The sequence below is a fragment of the Salmo salar genome, chromosome 15, assembly GCF_965601325.2.
Source record: "Salmo salar chromosome 15, fSalSal1, whole genome shotgun sequence".
NCBI lineage: Eukaryota > Metazoa > Chordata > Actinopteri > Salmoniformes > Salmonidae > Salmo > Salmo salar.
The window spans coordinates 11356404-11374844 of NC_138305.1; the positions used below are offsets into that span (position 1 = coordinate 11356404).

Consider the following 18441-nt stretch of genomic DNA (forward strand, 5'->3'; position numbering starts at 1 on the left):
TATCCTCCTATCATCCTATACTATCATTACATCCTATCATCCTATATTATCATTATATCCTATCATCCTATCATGATATCCTATCATCCTATCATTATATCCTATCATCCTATCATTATATCCTATCATCAAATCCTGTCATTATATCCTATCATCCTATCATTATATCCTATCATCCTATCATGATATCCTATCATCCTATCATGATATCCTATCATCCTATCATTATATCCTATCATCCTATCCTATCATTATATCCTATCATCCTATCATTATATCCTATCATCCTATAGTATCATTATATCCTATCATCCTATACTATCATTATATCCTCCTATCATCCTATACTCTCATTATATCCTATCCTTCTATTACACTATCATCCTATCCTATCATCCCATCCCATCATCATACTCTATCTTCCTATCATATCATCCTATCATCCTATCATATCATCCTATAATCCTATCATCCTATCATATCATCCTATTTTCCTACCATCCTATCTTCCTATCATCCTATCATATCATCCAATCTTCCAATCATATCATCCTATTATCCTATCATCCTATCCTATAATCCTATCATATCTTCCTATCATCCTATCATATCATCCTATCATCCTATCATATCATCCTATCAACCTATCATCCTATCATATCATCCTATCAACCTATCATCCTATCATCCTATCATATCATCCTATCATCCTATCATATCATCCTGTCATCCTGTCATCCTATCATATCATCCTATCATCATATCATCATATCATATCATCCTATCTTCCTGTCATATCATCCTATCATATTATCCTATCTTCCTATCATATCGTCCTATCATCCTATCATATCATCATATCATCCTATCATATCATCCTATCATATCATCCTATCATATCATCATATCATCCTATCATCCTATCATATCATCATATCATCCTATCTTCCTATCATATCATCCTATCATATCATCATATCATCCTATCATCCTATCATATCATCATATCATCCTATCTTCCTATCATATCATACTATCATATCATCATATCATCCTATCATATCATCATATCTTCCTATCCTTTCCCCATTAGGGATTTTTTTGCCTGGAGTCGACGGGATGCCTTAAACAACATTAGAGAGAGGCTTGAGTGTGTGTTTTCACCCCAGACTCTCTGTCTCACTGGCTGTGGGTCATAGTGAAAATGTTTGTTTAACCAGCAGCTCTGTTTAGGTTCTTCCTGTCCTGGAGAGTTAATTCTCTCAGCTCGTCTTCCTCTTGCTGATTTAACATCAATTCCCCCGTTTCACTGTCTTGTTGTATTTCCTTCTGCTCAACTGAACCACCTCTACTATGGGTACGTGCCAAATGGTACCCTTTTCCCTACACAAAAGTAGTGCACTATATAGGGAATACGTCTCTCGTCTAAAGTAGTGCACTATATAGGGAATAAGGTTCCATTTGGGATGCATATATTGAATTAGGTCACTGGATGGCAGGTCCGTTTGTGTTATAATGAAGCAATAAGGCCCGAGGAGGTGTGGTACTGTATACGGTCAATATACCACGGCTAAGGGCTGTTCTTATGCACGACGCAACGCTGAGGTGCCTTATTGCTATTATAAACTGGTTACCAATGTCATTAGAACAGTAAACCAATCCTTTTGACCCACACTACCCGGTTTATAATGTGTTTTTAGTACACGTGTCTGTCTGTCTGTCTGTCTGTCTGTCTGTCTGTCTGTCTGTCTGTCTGTCTGTCTGTCTGTCTGTCTGTCTGTCTGTCTGTCTGTCTGTCTGTCTGTCTAACCCTAACCCTAACCCTGTCTGTCTGTCTGTCTGTCTGTCTGTCTGTCTGTCTGTCTGTCTGTCTGTCTGTCTGTCTGTCTGTCTGTCTGTCTGTCTGTCTGTCTGTCTGTCTGTCTGTCTGTCTGTCTGTATAGTACACAGTCACAGACAGACAGACAGACAGACAGACAGACAGACAGACAGACAGACAGACAGACAGACAGACAGACAGACAGACAGTGGATATGGTCAAGCAGGGAGGGAAGGAAGGGGGGGGTAGACTAGAGAGGGGAAGGAGGGAGAGGGGGATGGGGGAGAGGAGTAGGGGGAGAAGAGGCAGGGGAGAAGAGTAGGGGGGAGAGGGGGAGGAGGGAGAGGGGGAGGGGAGAGAAGAGGAGGTGTGAGAGGAGGAGGGGGAGGGGAGAGAGGAGGAGGTGTGAGAGGAGGAGGGGGAGGGGAGAGAAGAGGAGGTGTGAGAGGAGGAGGGGGAGGGGAGAGAAGAGGAGGGATGACATAAACGGCTTCATTAAGGCTTCTGGAGTAAAACGGTACACCAGCTGTAACACCCCATTTAGACACACACACACACACACACACACACACACACACACACACACACACACACACACACAGAGAGAGAGAGAGAGGCATCATGAGGAGTTTTTTGGGGGGGGTCGTTTCTCTGTAACACTACTAACCTCCTAGCCATTTGATGAAGTCGGCTTTAGCTAGCCCAGATCGGTTCGCAATCTCCCAACTACATTACTAACTACCAACAAGCCATTTCAGGCTATCAATCAAGTTAGAGTAGCCAGCTTGTCTAAGTATCTTAGCTAGCATGCCTGCTGGTAAGGTTGGTAGACTATAGAAAAGCAAGCAATAACTAAATGTACTGACTAAGACTCAAATTCCTTTCAATCTTTTAGCCAGACTTTAGCAGAGATGCAGAGAAACATGTTTAGTTTTGGGGTCCATGAGGCCCCTGCACCCACAACAGAACTGCTCTGTGTGTCAGTATGTTTGTGTGCTGCCTGGTGATTGTTGCTGTAATTAAACAAGCCCCAGTACAGTGAAAAGCTAGCTGCCATTTTGTTATAACAGCCCGGTTCAACAGCCAGGTTCAACAGCCCGGTTCAACAGCCCGGTTCAACAGCCCGGTTCAACAGCCCGGTTCAACAGCCAAGTTCAACAGCCCGGTTCAACAGCCCAGTTCAACAGCCCAGTTCAACAGCCCGGTTCAACAGCCCAGTTCAACAGCCCAGTTCAACAGCCCAGTTCAACAGCTCAGTTCAACAGCCCAGTTCAGCAGCCCGGTTCAACAGCCCGGTTCAACAGCCCAGTTCAACAGCCCAGTTCAACAGCCCGGTTCAACAGCCCAGTTCAGCAGCCCAGTTCAACATATACAGAATTGTTTTCCTGTGTGTGTGTGTGTGTGTGTGTGTGTGTGTGTGTGTGTGTGTGTGTGTGTGTGTGTGTGTGTGTGTGTGTGTGTGTGTGTGTGTGTGTGTGTGTGCGTGTCTGTTGAAACATGCTAGGTGTGTGACATCACTCTGTGTGTGTGTGTGTGTGTGTGTGTGTGTGTGTGTGTGTCTGTGCGTGTGTGCGTGTGTGCGTGTGTGCGTGTGTGTGTGTGTGTGTGTGTGTGTGTGTGTGTGTGTGTGTGTGTGTGTGTGTGTGTGTGTGTGTGTGTGTGTGTGTGTGTGTGTGTGTGTGTGCGTTTGTGTGTCTGTTGAAACATGCTAGGTGTGTGACATCACTCTATTTGTTTCTGTTTTGTAATGGGTTGGCTTCCAGCCGACATACACGCTCGCTCTCACACACACACACACACACACACACACACACACACACACACACACACACACACACACCGCTCACACACACACCACTCACACACACACCACTCACACACACACCACTCACACATGCTGCTGCCAGAGAGGGAGATCCCAGTGTTTTTGGGTGTGAGCCAGGCTGGAATGCCACCAGTTCTACTTTCCTGTCCTCCAGCCAAAGCTCTACGCAATCTTCTATTTGCCTTTTTCTCTCACTTTTTCCCTCAGCTCTTCCCTCAGCTCTTCCCTCAGCTCTTCCCTCAGCCCTTCCCTCAGCCCTTCCCTCAGCTTTTCCCTCAGCTTTTCCCTCAGCTCTTACCTCAGCTCTTACCTCAGCTCTTACCTCAGCTCTTCTCTCAGCTCTTCCCTCAGCTCTTCCCTCAGCTCTTCCCTCAGCTTTTCCCTCAGCTCTTCCCTACGTTCTTCTCTCAGTTCTCCCCTCAGCTCTCCCCTCAGCTCTCCCCTCAGCTTTTCCCTCAGCTTTTCGCTCAGCTCTTACCTCAGCTCTTACCTCAGCTCTTCCCTCAGCGCTTCCCTCAGCTTTTCCCTCAGCTCTTCTCTCAGTTCTTCCCTCAGCTCATCCCTCAGCTCTTCCCTCAGCTCTTCCCTCAGCTTTTCCCTCAGCTTTTCCCTCAGCTCTTACCTCAGCTCTTACCTCAGCTCTTCCCTCAGCTCTTCCCTCAGCACTTACCTCAGCTCTTCCCTCAGCTCTTCCCTCAGCTCTTCCCTCAGCTCTTACCTCAGCTCTTCCCTCAGCTCTTCCCTCAGCTTTTCCCTCAGCTCTTACCTCAGCTCTTCCCTCAGCTCTTACCTCAGCTCTTACCTCAGCTCTTCCCTCAGCTCTTCCCTCGGGTCTTCCCTCAGCTCTTACCTCAGCTCTTCCCTCAGCTCTTCCCTCAGCTCTTCTCTCAGCTCTTACCTCAGCTCTTACCTCAGCTCTTACCTCAGCTCTTCCCTCAGCTCTTACCTCAGCTCTTCCCTCAGCTCTTCCCTCAGCTCTTACCTCAGCTCTTACCTCAGCTCTTCCCTCAGCTCTTCACTCAGCTCTTACCTCAGCTCTTACCTCAGCTCTTCCCTCAGCTCTTCACTCAGCTCTTCTCTCAGCTCTTACCTCAGGTCTTCCCTCAGTTCTTCCCTCAGCTCTTCCCTCAGCTCTTACCTCAGCTCTTACCTCAGCTTCCCTTTCAGATGTCAGACACGTCAAATAGAAAGTTCTGTTATAATCTAATCTATTCATCCTCAGAAATCCATTCACAAAGCAGCGTCTAACTGTCATCTAAAATCCGTCAACAGATTGACGTTAGAGTAAATGTTAACCTACCTAAAGGGAACAGATGAAATACACTCATTCTCTAGTACCCCGGTCTTTATATTGAGCCTCTCCAACACCACATCTTGTTCCCATTTACAAAGATACAGTTAGCTGCTGCCTCCCTTCAGTTGCCCTCAAATGTGGTTTTGTTTTGCAACTCTGAAAAGGCATATAGTAGTCTGGCTCCAGCGTGTCTGCTCAGTGACCATAAGCATCCTTTTATTGTCCTGTGACCATTTCTTCCCAATGACCCGGCTAGAAGAGCACATCCTGAAAAATAAAGCTCTCCACTTGATCATAGACAGGAGACATGCCATTTTACATGATTTACATTTGACAATATTCACGTAAACTATGAAAAATGTAAATCTTTCTTTGATAATAGCCTTGTCTTTCCTTGTTAATAGAGAAGAGTTTTCAGCAAAGCCTCATACAGTATTCAATATGACAATTAGTGTTACTGATCAATAATACATACATTAGTGTTACTGATCAATACTACATACACTAGTGTTACTGATCAATACTACATACACTAGTGTTACTGATCAATACTACATACACTAGTGTTACTGATGATCAATACTACATACACTAGTGTTACTGATCAATACTACATACACTAGTGTTACTGATCAATACTACATACACTAGTGTTACTGGTGATCAATACTACATACACTAGTGTTACTGATCAATACTATATACACTAGTGTTACTGATCAATACTACATACACTAGTGTTACTGATCAATACTACATACACTAGTGTTACTGATCAATACTACATACACTAGTGTTACTGATCAATACTACATACACTAGTGTTACTGATCAATACTGCATACACTAGTGTTACTGATGATCAATACTACATACACTAGTGTTACTGATCAATACTACATACACTAGTGTTACTGATGATCAATACTACATACACTAGTGTTACTGATCAATACTACATACACTAGTGTTACTGATCAATACTACATACACTAGTGTTACTGATCTATACTACATACACTAGTGTTACTGATCAATACTACATACATTAGTGTTACTGATCAATACTACATACACTAGTGTTACTGATGATCAATACTACATACACTAGTGTTACTGATCAATACTACATACACTAGTGTTACTGATCAATACTATATACACTAGTGTTACTGATCAATACTACATACACTAGTGTTACTGATCAATACTATATGCACTAGTGTTACTGATCAATACTATATACACTAGTGTTACTGATGATCAATACTACATACACTAGTGGTACTGATCAATACTACATACACTAGTGTTACTGATCAATACTACATACAAATACTTAATAAAAGACAGACTGGGATTGGTGAGGGTTAAATATTTGTTGCTCTGTATCTGGTTACATTAGCAAATTGCAATTACAGTATATTCAAAGAAAGTTTGATTTTCAGATTTCTATGGTACAATACACAACTGTACCTTAAACATCATATACAGTAAAAGATACTGGACAGAAAAACACAAAAAAAAGTGTTTTTCTGTCCAGTATCTTTTACTGTATATGATGTTTAAGGTAGAGTTGTTTATTGTACCATAGAAATCCTTCATAAAGTATTCACACCCCTTGACTTTTCCAAATGTTTTGTTGTGTTACAGCCTGAATTTAAAATGGACAAAAGACTCTGTAATGTCAAAGTGGAAGAAAAACTCTAACATTTGCAAAAACATTATGAAAAATGTAAAAACAAATATATCTTGATTAAATAAGTATTCAACTACCTGAGTCAATACATGTTGCAATCATCTTTGGCAGCGATTACAGCTGTGAGTCTTTCTGAGTAATTCTCTAAGAGCTTTGCACACCTGGATTGTAAAATATTTGCACATTATTCTTTTTTTAAATTCTTCATGTCAAGTTGGTTGTTGATCATTGCTAGACAGCAATTTTCAAGTCTTGCCATAGATTTTCAAGATGATTTTAGTCAAAACTGTAACTAGGCCACTCGGGAACATTCAATGTCGTCTTGGTAAGCAACTCCAGTGTATATTTGGCCTTGTGTTTTAGGTTATTGTCCTGCTGAAAGGTGAATTTGTCTCTCAGTTTCTGTTGGAATGCAGACTGAACCAGGGTTTCCTTTAGGATTTTTCCTGTGCTTAACTCTACTCCGTTTCTTTGCATCCTAAAAAACTCCCTAGTCCTTGCCGATGACAAGCATACCCATAACATGATGCAGCCATCACCATGCTTTAAAATATGAAGTGATACTCAGTGATGTGTTGAGTTGGATTTGCCCCAAACATAACTATAAAGATAAGTTCTTTGCCAATTTTTTTGCAGTTTTACTTCAGTGCCTTATTGCAAGCAGGATGTTTTGAAAATATTTGTATTTTGTACAGGCTTCCTTCTTTTCACTCTTTCAATTAGGTTAGTATTGTGGAGTAACTACAATGTTGTTGATCCATCCTCAGTTTTCTCTTATCACAGCTAATAAACTCTGTAACTGTTTTAAAGTCACCATTGGCCTCATGGTGAAATCCCTGAGTGGTTTCCTTCCTCTCTGGCAACTGAGTTAGGAAGGACGCCTGTATCTTTGTAGTGACTGGGTGTACTGACACACCATCCAAAGTGTAATTAATAACTTCACCATGCTCGAAGGGATATTCAGTCTGCTTTTTTTTTACCCATCTACCAATCGGTGCCCTTCTTTACGAGGCATTGGAACGTCCCTGGTCTTTGTGGTTGAATCAGTGTTTGGAATTCACTGCTCCACTGAGGGACCTTACAGATAATTGTATGTGTGGAGTTACAGAGACGAGGTAGTCATTCAAAAATCATGTTAAACACTATTATTGCACACACAGTGAGTCCATGCATCTTATTATGTGACTTGTTATGCACATTTTTACTCCTGTACTTATTTAGGCTTGATATAACAAAGGGGTTGAATACTTATTGACTCAAGAAATTTCAGCTTTCAATTTTTTTATGCATTTGTAAACATTTTGAAAAACATAATTCCATTATGACATTATGGGTATTGTGTGCTGACCAGTGACAAAAAAAATCAAAATATTATCCATAATAAATTCAGGCTGTACCCCAACAAAATGTGGAAAAAGTCAAAGGGTATGAATACTTTCTGAAGGACACTGTATCTACTGGACAGAGAAACCCCATAAAAACCCCTGAACTGAGGATGTATCTACTGGACAGAGAAACGCCATAAAAACCCCTGAACTGAGGATGTATCTACTGGACAGAGAAACCCCATAAAAAACCCTGAACTGAGGATGTATCTACTGGACAGAGAAACCCCATAAAAAACCGTGAACTGAGGATGCATCTACTGGACAGAGAAACCCCATAAAAAACCCTGAACTGAGGATGTATCAACTGGACAGAGGAACCCCATAAAAACCCCTGAACTGAGGATGTATCTACTGGACAGAGAAACCCCATAAAAACCCCTGAACTGAGGATGCATCTACTGGACAGAGGAACCCCATAAAAACCCCTGAACTGAGGACGTATTTACTGGACAGAGAAACCCCATAAAAACCCCTGAACTGAGGATGTATCTACTGGACAGAGAAACCCCATAAAAACCCCTGAACTGAGGATGTATCTACTGGACAGAGAAACCCCATAAAAACCCCTGAACTGAGGATATATCTACTGGACAGAGAAACCCCATAAAAACCCCTGAACTGAGGATGTACCTACTGGACAGAGAAACCCCATAAAAACCCCTGAACTGAAGATGTATCTACTGGACAGAGAAACCCCATAAAAACCCCTGAACTGAGGATGTATCTACTGGACAGAGAAACCCCATAAAAACCCCTGAACTGAGGATGTATCTACTGGACAGAGAAACCCCATAAAAACCCCTGAACTGAGGATATATCTACTGGACAGAGAAACCCCATAAAAACCCCTGAACTGAGGATGTACCTACTGGACAGAGAAACCCCATAAAAACCCCTGAACTGAAGATGTATCTACTGGACAGAGAAACCCCATAAAAACCCCTGAACTGAGGATGTATCTACTGGACAGAGAAACCCCATAAAAACCCTGAACTATATAGAGAAGTATAGTATCATTTAAATAAAACGTAAATAATTGTATTTTGTCCAATGAGTAACATAAGAACTACACAACGGCACATCTTAATTATCAAGGTTTTATTTCTCCCTGATTTGAATTGCATTTCCATTGCTTGGGTTACTTAATGCAGGTCTAATGCAGGGCCCTAATGTACACATTACGTTTAGGGAAGTATCTGTATGTTCCGTCATAAATAAAGAATGACCACATTAGATCTGTGTTCGCTTTACAACCTCTCTCTGCTGGATTGGAATAAATGATATTATGAATTACATCTTTATCAGAACGATATTATAATTTACATCTTTATCAGAATGATATTAGGCTGGAGATGAGAGGACTACTTTCTTTATTCTTTAGTCACCTAAAACAATTTATTATTTTGTGTTCTATATCAATCAAGCCTTAAAGCCATTACTGCCACAATTGCTGTGGCATTATATATAAAATATCCACCCTAATGTTTTATCAATAGGGGCAAAAATCAAATAATTAAGCAAATAACAGCTAGTGATACATCAGTAATAAGCAGGAGAAAATATTTTGTTAATTTCTTTATTGTTAGTCTTTTAAGATAAATCACTAAATATACTCATGTATTCATATTAAATAAAATTGTAATATCAATATATTGTATACATGTAAATTAGGCCAGGTCAGCTAACAAATTATATTATTTGAGCAAGTGATCTGGTCTAGGGTTCTTTGAACAAGTGGTCCGGTCTAGGGTTCTTTGACCAAGTGGTCCGGTCTAGGGTTCTTTGAACAAGTGGTCCGGTCTAGGGTTCTTTGACCAAGTGGTCCGGTCTAGGGTTCTTTGACCAAGTGGTCCGGTCTAGGGTTCTTTGACCAAGGGGTCCGGTCTAGGGTTCTTTGAATAAGTGGTCTGGTCTAGGGTTCTTTGAACAAGTTGTCCGGTCTAGGGTTCTTTGACCAAGTGGTCCGGTCTAGGGTTCTTTGACCAAGTGGTCTGGTCTAGGGTTCTTTGAATAAGTGGTCTGGTCTAGGGTTCTTTGAAGAAGTGGTCTGGTCTAGGGTTCTTTGAACAAGTGGTCTGGTCTAGGGTTCTTTGAACAAGTGGTCTGGTCTAGGGTTCTTTGACCAAGTGGTCCGGTCTAGGGTGCTTTGAAGAAGTGGTCTGGTCTAGGGTTGTTTGAACAAGTGGTCTGGTCTAGGATTCTTCTTATTAAATAGAGATGAAGGAAATACAAATATGTTCTCTCTCATCATCTGGTTTTAGACCTACATCGTTTCATTGCTTAGAAAAATGAAATCATTGTGCTGACTTATTTATAGACCTTTCCAAGGCCTTTGATACTGTTGACCATCACATTCTCATTCAAAGATTGACTGAAATTAGCCTGGATCAGATTATCTGTCAGACAGGACCCAATGTGTGATTTCTGATGGTGTTATGTCTAGTTTCCTGGATATTACAAAAGGTGTACCACAGGGATCGGTACTGGGACCTGTTGTCTTTAGTATTTGTATAAATAATATTGGTCTATGTAGGGTCCCGTGTGGCTCAGTTGGTAGAGCATGGTGTTTGCAACGCCAGGGTTGTGGGTTCAATTCCCACAGGGGACCAGTACGGGGGGGATTTTTATTTTTTTTATTTATGCATTCACTACTGTAAGTCGCTCTGGATAAGAGCGTCTGCTAAATGACTTAAATGTATCTATTAGAACTTGTAATTTTCATCTATATTGAAACGATACTGTTATTTATGCCATTTCCCCCAACTGTAAACCAGGCGTTGTTAGAGCTGTAATCTGACCTTGTTACCTTACAGAAAGCCCTGGTGGGTTTAAACATTGTACTTAATGTGGGTAAGACTAAATACATGTTGTTCTCTAGTTCTCTCCAGAATGTTTAAAATGATGGACTATATTTTTATTCACCCGAAAAGTTCTCCCATCGATCAGGTTCCCTATTATAAGTATCTGGTCATTTGGATTGACAAAGACTTAACGTTTAAAAAACATACTAATGAGCTAGTTAAAAACATAAGATTTAAAATGGGCTTCTTTTTTTATTAAATAGATCTTGCCTCTCCTTAAACAGCAGGAAGCAGATTGTACAGTCAACCTTCCTGACAGTTCTTTGCTATGGTGACAGCATTTACCAGATTTCAGCAGCCACTACTCTTAAAACCTCTGCATGTCGTCTACCTACCATAGCGTCCTTCACTTTATCACAGGTAACAGATTTAATACTCATCACTACATCCTGTATCAAAAGGTTGTCTGGTTCTCATTAACGTCCTGTAAATCACTTCATGAATCTCTTTCTGTTTACAAAACTCTACTACACAAGCTTCCAACTTACCTAACTTTGTTGTTAATAAAGTATAAAAACATGAGATACCAAACCCGTTCACAGTGTTGGTTAACTCATGAGGTTTCTCAGGTCTCCACCGAATTAGATAAATCCACTTTTTAGTTTTAATGCGTCTCACTGCTGAAACAATTTACAAACTCTTTACAAATAGGTGTTCTGTTGGCTGCTTGGGCAGTTTGGGGTTTTGATTGAGGACCTAGTTGCTGAGGAATTGAACTGTTTCACTAAAATGTTGTGTTGTGCTGTATTTTAATTACATTTAACATTGTATTGATTGCTGTTTTATTTTACATTGTATTGATTGCTGTTTTATTTTTACAGTGTATTGATTAATGTTTTGTTTCACATTGTATTTGATTGTTGTATTACCGTGATCAGTAATTGAGAATGAGGAATGAGAGCCTGGTCTAAACTATTTTTCCCCCCCCTGAATAAATAAAGTTAGAAGAAAAAACAAAAATAACATATGAAGGAAAGACAGAGAGGAGAGAACAACAAGGGGCTCTACAGCACAAACTTAAGTTAGTGTAGTTTCTGAAATCCAAATATCAAAACAGTTCAACATCCTATTGAGAAGCTAGAGCCATTAAAACAAAGTTCAATTGTGTTTTGGACTTGGAAAAGTAACGGCCAGGCTTAATTATAGGCTACTACTTTTAAAGGAGATGGATGAGATTGTTATCAACAAGGGATAGTACAGTCAGTGTAGTCTAGTGTTTAGTTGGTAACGTTTCATATCAAGTTATTACTTTATTAGTTAGCTTTACCTGTTTGAATTGCTCCTCGTAAGTCCATTCGTGGTGTTGAGACTGTGGTGCCATCCCGCCCGGGGATTCCAACTGCCTGGGCGCAACGAAGGAGGGTGGAATTCTAGACATGAACTGCACCGGGGTGCCCTTCGGAGAGTGTCCCGTAACGGGGTGCATGGGGTGGTGGGGCTGGTAGTGGCTGAGAGCACCCTCCATATCCTCTTCATCCTCATCATCCACGATTCCTTCGTTGTCCATGTCATCTCCATCCAGATTCCGGTCGTCATCATTCATGCATCGGTCCATCCCCTCTGGATCATTATCCATATCGGAATCGTCGGCTCTCTCTGAGTGCCTGCGGGCGTCGAAACTGTGATGGACAGCCAGTCCCGGTTCAGCGGATCTCGCCAAGCTGGGAGAAGAGTTCGCTACTCCCGCGGCGAAAGCTCCCCGAACCGCTGCTTGGTAGTGGTGGAAGGCGAGGGCTTGTTGGTGTATCTGGGACTCGACCATGGAGCGGAGATCTTTCTCTTTCTCTGCCTGACGAAGCTTCTCTTCTAACGCCAGGCGGGCAGCCTGTTGTCGTTGGAGGTTTTCCATGACCGCCTCTAGCTTCATGCCTCCGCCGCTGGGCTGCTGGGACTGGGAGTGTGAGCCGGGGAAGTGGCTGTGTGTGGAGGCAGAGGAGACGAGCAGGGGGAGGTTGCTGGACGAGGAGAACGCTGCTTGCTGTGGAGATGCAAGGGGGTTACACATACAAATAACCACTCCAAAAAAATATTGTAACGCAGAGTAAACTGACTAAAAGCAATAAACTATTAAGAAATAACTTGGTAATAAACTGTAAGAACACACGACCATGCCTATTATGATAATGTGGCCGATATTTGGTCCCTAGAGTCGATGTCTCTTAAAAACGTGGCTTCTAACATGTATCAAAAGTGTACCATAAATAGAGTAAAATGTATTGCGGAAATGAACGTGGGTAACACAGTAACCGTGTGCGCTGTATAGCCTTAGTGCTGATGTGGCAGGCTGACAAAATAATTACACCGAATAATTAGCCTATATATACATAAACCATTGCATACTATTTTTTTCTTACGCATCAGAAACGTGCGTATCAATCTATTTAAGCGATAAAAGTTATGTAAAAAGTTAATTTACTGTAAATGTGAATCTAAACATTCAAAAACGTTATTAAAGTGTAAATAATTAGTTAAAGTGTAAATAATTAGCCTAAAAGAAAACGAAATAAAATAACATAACGAAATAGACTATCTTATTAACATCTACATAGGCTAATAAGAATAATCAGAATCGGTCAAAATGAGAAAGAACTAAATGTGATGCTTACCAAAGCAGATTTAGTTGCTATACTGGTATTATCAACCATGCTTCGCCCGTCAGATTAGACCGAAATATCAAACAGTTCACAAAGTATCTCCTTTCAATGTTAGCTGTGGGAGTATTCCTGAATCCTGATCCAACATCGAGATCCGCGTCTCTATTGGAGAGAAGAGATTAACGTGTAGGATTAAAGTGTAGGAGGCTATCAAAGTATTTGCGGTGGTCGAGTATTGAAGCCCTGGAGGTTTTAGCAACAAGTGGCAACTGTAGTCAGAATGACCCCCTCATGCGAAGGATCGGCCCTGTAGTCAGAATGACCCCCTCATGCGAAGGATCGGACGTTCTGCTCCCATTTGCTAACAACACGTCAATACAGTGATATACAGAGGGCAGGGTCTACAGCCGACCTAGGAAATACACTTTATAACAACCGCACAGAACCACAGAGAACTGACGGATCCCACATCGTCAAGTGTTGGAAACAATCCAAAAATTGTAAATTCTTTGCCAAAATTGTTAATAGGTTACACATTCTATATTCTCTAAAGATATACATATTGTTATTCATTAGGCTATTTAAGCCGGACCCTGCCCCCACTGAACTAGTCATTTCACGCATATGTTCCATGGGGCCTACTGCCTAGACAACATTACGGGTTTGTTATTTTGTATATTTCGACACAAATAAGCTTATGGGTTATGTTTTTTGTGCAATATTTTAAAAAATATTTAAAAAAAATCATAATAATAATTGCATGTATCAGAACGGTGAAATCGTTTTGCATTCCATTGCCTGGGGCAGAATATATATATTTAAACATAATCTGATACTATGACATATAGATCCTATAAATTCAACTTCCATCTGAATGTATGTTAATCCATTAACAGATTACACCTCCCATAAGTGATCCCATAACATATTGTAAATTATTTGACACAAAGTTGGCGTTACTATTCAGAGCCAAGGGATAGGCCTAGAAGTTGAGCATCACCTATAAAAACATGAAGTTGAGCATCACCTATAAAAACAGGAAGTTGAGCATCACCTATTAAAAACAGGAAGTTAAGCATCACCTATAAAAACATGAAGTTGAGCATCACCTATAAATAACAGAAGGTTGAGCATCACCTATAAAAACATGAGGTTGAGCATCACCTATAAATAACAGAAGGTTGAGCATCACCTATAAAAACATGAGGTTGAGCATCACCTATAAAAACAGAAGGTTGAGCATCACCTATTAAAAACAAGAGGTTCAGCATCACCTATTAAAAACAGGAAGTTGAGCATCACCTATAAAAACAGAAGGTTGAGCATCACCTATTAAAAACAGGAGGTTGAACATCACCTATAAAAACAAGAGGTTGAGCATCACCTATAAAAACAGGAAGTTGAGCATCACCTATAAAAACAAGAGGTTGAGCATCACCTATAAAAACAGGAAGTTGAGCATCACCTATAAAAACAGGAAGTTGAACATCACCTATAAAAACAGGAGGTTGAACATCACCTATAAAAACAGGAGGTTGAGCATCACCTATAAAAAACAGGAGGTTGAGCATCACCTATTAAAAACAGGATGTTGAACATCACCTATAAAAACAGGAGGTTGAGCATCATCTATAAAAACAGGAGGTTGAGCATCACCTATTAAAACAGGAAGTTGAGCATCACCTATAAAAACAGAAGGTTGAGCATCACCTATAAAAACAGGAGGTTGAGCATCACCTATAAAAACAGGTTGAGCATCACCTATTAAAAACAGGAGGTTGAACATCACCTATAAAAACAAGTGGTTGAGCATCACCTATAAAAACAGGAAGTTGAGCATCACCTATAAAAACAAGAGGTTGAGCATCACCTATAAAAACAAGAGGTTGAGCATCACCTATAAAAACAGGAAGTTGAGCATCACCTATAAAAACAAGACGTTGAGCATCACCTATAAAAACAGGAGGTTGAGCATCACCTATAAAAACAGGAGGTTGAGCATCACCTATAAAAAACAGAAGGTTGAGCATGACCTATAAAAACATGAGGTTGAGCATCACCTATAAAAACAGGAGGTTGAGCATCACCTATAAAAAACAGGAGGTTGAGCATCACCTATAAAAACAGAAGGTTGAGCATCACCTATAAAAACATGAGGTTGAGCATCACCTATAAAAACAGGAGGTTGAGCATCACCTATAAAAAACAGGAGGTTGAGCATCACCTATAAAAACAGAAGGTTGAGCATCACCTATAAAAACAGGAGGTTGAGCATCACCTATAAAAACAGGAAGTTGAGCATCACCTATAAAAACAGGAGGTTGAGCATCACCTATAAAAACAGGAGGTTGAGCATCACCTATAAAAACAGGAGGTTGAGCATCACCTATAAAAACAGGAGGTTGAGCATCACCTATAAAAACAGGAGGTTGAGCATCACCTATAAAAACAGGAGGTTGAGCATCACCTATAAAAACAGGAGGTTGAGCATCACCTATAAAAACAGGAGGTTGAGCATCACCTATAAAAACAGGAGGTTGAGCATCACCTATTAAAACAGGAAGTTGAGCATCACCTATAAAAACAGGAAGTTGAGCATCACCTATTAAAAACAGGGGGTTGAGCATCACCTATAAAAACAGGAGGTTGAGCATCACCTATAAAAACAGGAGGTTGAGCATCACCTATAAAAACAGGAGGTTGAGCATCACCTATAAAAACAGGAGGTTGAGCATCACCTATTAAAACAGGAAGTTGAGCATCACCTATAAAAACATGAAGTTGAGCATCACCTATAAAAACAGGAAGTTGAGCATCACCTATAAAAACAGGAGGTTGAGCATCACCTATAAAAACAAGAGGTTAAGCATCACCTATTAAAACAAGAGGTTGAGCATCACCTATTAAAAACAAGAGGTTCAGCATCACCTATTAAAAACAGGAGGTTAAGCATCACCTATAAAAACAAGAGGTTGAGCATCACCTATTAAAAACAGGAGGTTGAGCATCACCTATAAAAACAGGAGGTTGAACATCACCTATAAGAACAGGAGGTTGAACATCACCTATAAAAACAAGAGGTTGAACATCACATATAAAAACAGGAAGTTGAACATCACCTATAAAAACAGGAAGTTGAACATCACCTATAGCAGCAGAACAGAGATTTGGGTGCTGTAGTAAAGTTTCCTTTGAAAGTGACGTTAATACAGTGGAATTCATTTGGAAACCTTTTGGTCTTCTGTACTCTGAATCATACACAGTCTCTGGATGTATTTCTGGTATAAGACACAGATGTGCTGGTGTCCATCAGCTCCAAAGGAAACACCTACAATATTAGTGACTTTGTGTGTTGTTCTTGTATAATACATTTGTTTATTGTTTGAATATCTGTCATGTGTGAAATGTTATTATCTTAATATAAAATGCCACAAACAAATTTTCCTTTATGTAAGAAATATTATGCTATTATATTCTACTGTATTCTTTTCCACTGTTCAAGCATTGTAGTGGAGTGGAGAAACCTGGCCAATAGAGTCTATTTATTCCTGGATGGACTAGTGGAGTGGAAAAGCCTGGCCAATAGAGTCTATTTAGTCCAGGATGGACTAGTGGAGTGGAAAAACCTGGCCAATAGAGTCGATTTAGTCCTGGATGGACTAGTGGAGTGGAAAAACCTGGCCAATAGAGTCTATTTAGTCCTGGATGGACTAGTGGAGTGGAGAAACCTGGCCAACAGAGTTTATTTAGTCCAGGATGGACTAGTAGAGTGGAAAAGCCTGGCCATTAGAGTCTATTTCGTCCTGGATGGACATGAATGTTCATTAGTCTGTATCACAGTGATGACCTCATGTGAAACATGAAACCTTTTGTTATGTCCCCTGGTTACCGACCCCTGGTTATCGACCCCATGTCGACATATAGGACGTAGAGATTAACAGAGATATTTCTATAACTGAATAAATAAATGACCTTTAATCTAAAAGTAAGATTGTTTATTTATAGTAAAGGAGAACATCAAGGGTGATAAAAATAAAAAAAATAAAAAAAATTATTCACATCGAAATAACTGTAAAAGTCTCAACTATTTTAAAAGATAGTAGGTTGAATATTGAATATCATTAAGACATTGAATACATTTGACATGTTTTCTATACTAAAGCATTATTACTGTACATGTGAAGTAGGCATTTGTGTTTCTATACTATTTTCTCTATTGTTTAATGTTCTGCAAAGAAAATATGTGTTTCCAACGGAGCATTAAAATGTATTCCGTTAGGCCCAGCAACAACAACAGGTTCCAATCCATTGAATGAAAAGCTAAAGCGGACATTGATATTGTATTCTATTGTGCAATTCAAATGGGACTTTGTGTTTCACAGTATAAAAACGTAATACACTAAATGAAATGACTTGATGTTCAAATCGTAAATTGCTAATATTAAAGTACAATTTAATATTGTTGAGTTTAAGCCTTGAACCACTATCATAACCACAGGACAAAATTGATGAAGTCATGTCTTTATGAAGCATCGCTAAGACATGGTTATCTGTAGATATATATTATGTCTGTGTAGGATATATAATTACCCTAAACCCTACATGTGATTACTCAACGTTACTATAATGACTCGTCAATTAAGGTCTGCGATGATATTTCGTATATGATTTTGGGGGTAGAGCAAATTGATAATAACCAGATGGGAAGATGACGTTGGCTTTGTCTGGCTGGCTGTCTGACGTCACTTCTGGGTTACTCTGTAAGCATTTTGACATTTTTGAAAACCTTAATCTTTTCCCTTTTTTAAATTCAAGTTAGTTGAGATCTGACCCTTTGTTTTCATGTAGTAGTAAAGTTAGGCAGCTTATTCAAGTTTCTCAATTAGTGTGAGGTGGCATGTAGCGGCAGGTAGCCTAGTGGTTAGAGCGTTGAGCCAGTAACCTGAAAGGTTGCTGGATCG

General features: G+C 40.1%; 1 protein-coding gene across 2 annotated transcripts in view; it reads right to left on the reverse strand.

Annotated features, from left to right (window-relative positions):
* The window catches only part of LOC106570942 (AT-rich interactive domain-containing protein 3A), a 215998-nt gene extending 202122 nt beyond the window's left edge, over positions 1-13876 (reverse strand). Inside the window, exons 1-2 of one of the 2 annotated variants that reach the window (XM_045695443.2) lie at positions 13493-13876; positions 12154-12864 (exon numbers count right to left, since the gene is read on the reverse strand). In XM_045695443.2, coding sequence (XP_045551399.1) covers positions 12154-12864; positions 13493-13531 — 750 coding nt within the window. In that variant the 5' untranslated portion in view covers positions 13532-13876. The remainder of the gene's footprint in view (positions 1-12153; positions 12865-13492) is intronic. The other variant, XM_045695444.2, reaches the window with a different exon arrangement.
* Positions 13877-18441: the final 4565 nt, after the last annotated feature.